This window comes from Portunus trituberculatus, chromosome 40 (assembly GCF_017591435.1).
Source record: "Portunus trituberculatus isolate SZX2019 chromosome 40, ASM1759143v1, whole genome shotgun sequence".
Lineage (NCBI taxonomy): Eukaryota > Metazoa > Arthropoda > Malacostraca > Decapoda > Portunidae > Portunus > Portunus trituberculatus.
In genome coordinates, this window is record NC_059294.1 from 11841171 (window position 1) to 11846611 (window position 5441).

A 5441-nucleotide genomic window follows, 5' to 3' on the forward strand; every position below is an offset into this window, starting at 1 on the left:
ACCACCATCACAACCACAACCACCAGCACTTTTTCCTCCTCCCCTCTTCCCACCGGCAGTCGTCCGCCAGCCTGCACCTCCCCATCCCAAGCAGGCCTCACAAGGCACATTTGTTGCCGGTAACATGTTGCACTATATCATATTCACTGAAGAACCTGGAGGTGAACTGCCACAAGCTTATGTATTTCATTACAGAACAGAAATATATGCCTTTTTCTTCTCCCTCTCCTTTATTTTCACAATTACCTGTTGGTGAGTGGTTCTGGTAACACTCTTGTCCATCATGGTTGCTCTTTATATGATAATGGTCTGAAGTATGTTTCATGTTGTATATATATATATATATATATATATATATATATATATATATATATATATATATATATATATATATATATATATATATATATATATATATCATATATATATATATATATATATATATATATATATATATATATATATATATATATATATATATATATATATATATATATATCAGTGAATGATATATATATTGAAGCAGAAGGAAGTGGTCCACAGCAGCAGCGGCAGCCTTGTGTGACATGAGGAGCAATGGTGGTAGGGAAATGCAGGAATACTTTTCATTCTCTTTTATTCCACCGTTACTATTAAGTTCCCTGCCAGGGTGCGTCGTCCCCGCCTCGCCCGAGAGGCCAATAAGCGGAGTGACTCAGCAGCTGCTCTCACTTTCACACGGGTACCCTGGCCAACACGGGAGCTGTGAGGTGCCTCTTGTGGGCCGCTGTTCCCACGCCTTGGTGCCCCGCGCACCGCTTTGCCACGCTCACACATGTGGGTGAATGGCAGATTATCGTCATGGAGAGGCTACCCCCGCGGCACGGATGAGTGTGCCGCGTTAGGTTACCTGGCAGGCTCACCATTATGAATCTTACCGTAACCATTGTCATCATTATCATCCAAGATTCCACTTCAATAGAAAAAGTCTCCCTCTCACCCTTCTCATGGGACTATCTCTGTCGGCTACTTGTTGTTTCCAGGCCATCCCAGATAACACAAACAATGCAACAGTGATGTGCTAAACTCATGGTAGGCTTGCTCGAGGTGCCACGCACAACAGGCGGTCGTTACTTCCTCCTTTTATCACTGAGCCTGTTTCCTTAAATCGTTACTGTCCAACAGTACGTAGCTTCATCTGGTTGAACAGAATTGCCATATGGAACAACAGGAGTGTTTGCAGCTGCTGGTTTCATTATGCATAACAGATGAATGCATATATCATTACTTTGATAGTTTTGCAATAATCAGTTAAAACGTTTTCTCCAATAAGTGTTATGTCTTTTTTATGATGGTATCCTTCATGTTTACTATAGTTACTCCATTATTTAAACTTTTCTAAAGTGGAAGATTGTGAAAGAAAATAATATTTTATGGGTAACTGTTATATTTTAAATAAGACTTCTAAAGGTCGCTTTGGAGAATTGTATGTTCTGTTCTTATTCTAATTTCTTAATCTTTTACATTGACAGATGATTTTCCTACTTTTTTTTTAATTAGGCGCTATCAATTCTCCTGACTTCCATACACAGTGTTGTTGGTACATCTGGTTTTGCACAGCTCTGCTTCTTGATGTAAGTGTTTATGCTCTTGGTCTTTTTGCGCTCCTACCGCTTTATAGAACACGATCCCAGTTAGACTTAATGATGATATCCATAGTGTGAGACGTAATCATGGAAAATATAACGAAAATTTGTGTGCATCATTCGGTGTGTTACTGACAATAACAGGTTGAAATTGTTCAATGGTCTCTCACTCACCGACAAAACAGTGGCAGTATCTTACAAATAAGTAAATTTCTTTTTGTTCTTTACATATCTCTGAAATGAAGAGGAGAACCATACTCACACAGGATGAACAAGTGTACATGCTCAAAGACAGACATGTCAGTGGATGTAATCTGTTATGAAAGTGTTTCATTGTGTAGAAACAAGTCAAATAACAACAACAGAATATTATTGCAATTGACATCTCCATATATAAGGCAGTTGACAGACATTGGAAGTTTATGTGGTGCCTGAGATGGTGGTGTCTGCGGTGCTGGTGACGTCAGTGGTGTCTTGCGTCTCTGTGCTGTGTGTTGCCTTCGAAGTGGTAGTATGGTGCGTGGAAATGTCAGTGTCCGTGGTGTCCGTGGAGACAGGCGTGGTCGTGTTGGCGTGGAGGGAGGTGAGGATGGTGGCCGTAGTGTCTCCCTGTAGCACCGCCACCGCTAACTTCGTGCCAATACTCCTCAGACACACATGGTATGGCGCCCATGGATCCACGCTCTGGAAGACAACCTGTGAGATGACGGAAGGCATTAGGGGAAACCTCTTAGTTGAGACGAGTACGCTGTTCTGTCACCGTTGAAGTAAACGTGTTCCCAACTATTTCAGCTGTGTGTGTATTGAATAGTAAATAGAAATCATTTAACATTTAGTTTTAGGACAGCAAATGCAGGAGCTTCTCAGTTATGTTGTTTACGTAAAACGTTACTGGCTGAGGAGTTCAGAGGAATGTGTAGATCTTTTATCATATCATTACTGAGATTCCACTTGATATAGAACTACTTCGTTGTTTTTAAATGAATATTTGTAAGTGTCTCTCGACCGTAATGCTACCATTCCCTCCAGCCGCCAACCCAGACAGAAACACGACAAGCATCAAGTTCAAATACAACATTATCAATAATAACAACAATTGACTGATTCACCACCACAACAAAACTGCTCACCACCACCACCACATCAGCGGCTCGTCCTGTTGGTGAGGCAGTCGTAGTCGGTTCCTGCTCTAGCTGGTCATAGGCACACATAGAGTCGTCATATATAGGAATGTCCACCTGCAAAGATGGCGGTACTGCGCCTTGGAGTTGGATCTCTATTTCCAGTCCGTCAGTGGAAGGGCGGCCAGTGAGGGTGAGGCCTAGATCGGGCAGATGACAGGTTCGAGAGGTGTATATACCCTGTGTAAGAATATAGGAAATGAAATGAAGTTGTGAAACTGATTCCATGATTATAGAATTAGTCCAGACAGCTTGAATTTTTAATGGTTCACCTACACAGGAGGGCACGTCTCGAGGCAGCCAGAGCAAGTCGTCTGTGCAGGTGAGGGTGAACGTCGGCGAGTTGTCAGGAAACAGCAGTGGCACCTGGCACACGTAGGTCACCTGAGTGTCGGGAGACGCCGATCCTAAATACGTGGTGGTGGAGTTGTCACGACGGGGTGGTGGCTTGCACTCACTTTTACCTTAGTTGGAAATGGGAAAGATAAACTGATGTCAAAGTAGTAGATTCATCCTCGCTTGATGGCAAAGCAGCTTCTTCCAAGATTTTAGATTCTATAGAAAATTCAGATACTGTAATATCTGTAAAGGAGAAAGATGCACTCTAAAGCATGCAAAACACGTGCCGTAAATGTTGAGAATAATCACACTACACTTAACACATCCCACATCATCACCATCACCACAACTCTTTCATACTCAGAAAAATGCCGAGAGATGTCGCCAAGCCAATTAGAAGCAAAAGAGCAACGGATCCGAAAAAGAGGGCAGCTTTCTTCCAGCATTGTGAGTTTTCTTTTCCTTTTGAGAATAGTTGGCACTTCCTGCGCTCCTCTGCGACCGGCGTACCAGGCTCTGTATCTTCTTGGGTTGACATGATTTGGAGTGATCTGTGTGGTGCGAGGATGGTGTTTAAAGAGTTGTTAGCGCTGTGTAGACTGTAAAAGAAGAGTCAATGATACTATATTAAAACAAAATTCTTATTATGGAAACATTGAATTGAAGATCCATTAAAGAAAGTTGTGATGTGTATTCCCATGACAGTGAAAAGTGAATAATGAAAAAAAAATTCTTTCCCTCACTACTTTGTAATTGTTTTGTATTTGATTTGTAATTAGTTGAGTAATTCGCTGAATATTTATAATAATTTATGACCCTACCTGAGGACCTGCCTGGATTAATAGAACTGTAACATCTTTATTGCAGACTCCATGGAGGCAAGGCAATGGTGTTCACCAAGCTGGTGGCGGGGACCTGGCTGCCTGGTGCTATAAGATACGGTAAGCTCTTTACTTGTGTGCAGTTAGAAGTTAATGGGAAGAATACCAATAGTTCCCCCTGATGTCTGTGGGAAATTCTGGACTGTGTTTTCAAATGATATGGCGCCTTTTTTATATTTTTATGTAAGAGGAGAGAACTGGTCAAGGGCAAAAAATAAATATCCACTCTGTCGCAAGTTCCCTTACAGGTCTTGTCTCGATATAATTCATTCAATAGAGTAAGATTGCTTTTTTCCTCCATTATTTTAGTGATGGTTCCAACAATTAAGTTCAGCGACAAAATTGAATAAAAATAAATGAACTGAAAATTACCAAACATCGCTGTTGTGTTTCAGAATTATTTTGATCAGAATATACGGTACAGTGTCGCTTGAATTGCTTTTTAGACGTTCATTTTTATTAATCTATTGACGTTTATTAGAGGTACAGTGTGTCGGGGGGGGTGGGATTGTGCGTACACAAGTGTGTGAGAGAGCAAACATCCTCACCTGGACTTCCTTTCAACGGTTGCCAAAGAAACGGTCACTTGTCAAGCCCGCTAGTCTACACCTCCTACCTAGGGCTTTAAGAGGGCACTGGTTTGAGGTATTACCGCTCCAGATAACCGCGAACACCTCAGGGATAAGATAAGTGAGATTACCTTGTGACGTTTTATCTTTCTCTCGATTAACAGAGGAAGAGTCGCATGACTTAGAGAAATGAAAACGTGTGACAAATCGTCACTTCCTGTTTCAAGTGTGACAAGAATTCATAGTCATCAATTATCAAGAGGTGTGTGTGTGTGTGTGTGTGTGTGTGTGTGTGTGTGTGTGTGTGTGTGTGTGTGTGTGTGTGTGTGTGTGTGTGTGTGTGTGTGTGTGTGTGTGTGTGTGTGTGTGTGTGTGTGTGTGTGTGTGTGTATGTGTTTTCATGTGAGAGAGGAGTACTGGCCAAGGGCAACAAAAATATAAAGAAAAATAGCCCACTCAGTTGCCGGTGTCCTTACAGAGCCGATAGAATTAGCCAAAGGATAGGGACAAATGTCTTGAAACCTCCCTCTTGCATGAAGTCAAGTCATAGGAAGATGGAAAGACAGACACAGGCAGGGAGTTCCAGAGTTGTGTTGTGTTTATTGATGTTCTTTAGGCTTTAGTTATGTAATCTTGACGTGGTAATAGTTTTCTGATTTTCACTTTTTTTAGATTTATTCCTTCAGTACTGGGACTTATTTTTATCATGAATTTTTGGCGTGATTAGACTATTTTATTTACATTAGGATGGGTTTGTGGACGTCGGAAGATTAATGGCCAGATTCTTCACTGTTCTAATCTCCAAATAAGTTTCTGAAGCTGTGTAAAATCGTCAAAGAGTAAGCA

The 5441-nt window shown here is 41.3% G+C and overlaps 1 protein-coding gene across 4 annotated transcripts; it reads right to left on the reverse strand.

The window, feature by feature from the left end:
- Positions 1–1978: 1978 nt before the first annotated feature.
- Positions 1979–4655, reverse strand: LOC123516147. Of its 4 annotated transcripts, none has more exons than XM_045275289.1 (6): positions 4575–4649; positions 3967–4074; positions 3506–3696; positions 3083–3270; positions 2756–2986; positions 1979–2321 (listed from the first exon to the last, which is right to left on the reverse strand). In XM_045275289.1, exons 3-6 carry the CDS (start codon positions 3681–3683, stop codon positions 2046–2048), a joined length of 873 nt encoding a protein of 290 aa, XP_045131224.1. In that variant the 5' UTR covers positions 3684–3696; positions 3967–4074; positions 4575–4649; the 3' UTR covers positions 1979–2045. The 4 variants fall into 4 exon arrangements, with proteins under 4 accessions (XP_045131224.1, XP_045131221.1, XP_045131222.1 ...); XM_045275286.1 differs by having other exon boundaries at positions 2735–2986; XM_045275287.1 differs by lacking the exon at positions 3967–4074 and having other exon boundaries at positions 2735–2986; positions 4575–4655.
- Positions 4656–5441: the final 786 nt, after the last annotated feature.

Excerpts from the sequence above, each read along its gene's own strand:
- LOC123516147 (XM_045275287.1), bottom strand. The coding sequence starts at position 3,683 with ATGTCAACCCAAGAAGATACAGAGCCTGGTACGCCGGTCGCAGAGGAG. Across the intron at positions 3,271-3,505 it reads ATCTCTCGGCATTTTTCTGA|GTAAAAGTGAGTGCAAGCCA; the intron begins GTATGAAAGAGT and ends TTTCCAACTAAG. Across the intron at positions 2,322-2,734 it reads TGAGCAGTTTTGTTGTGGTG|GTTGTCTTCCAGAGCGTGGA; the intron begins GTGAATCAGTCA and ends GTCATCTCACAG.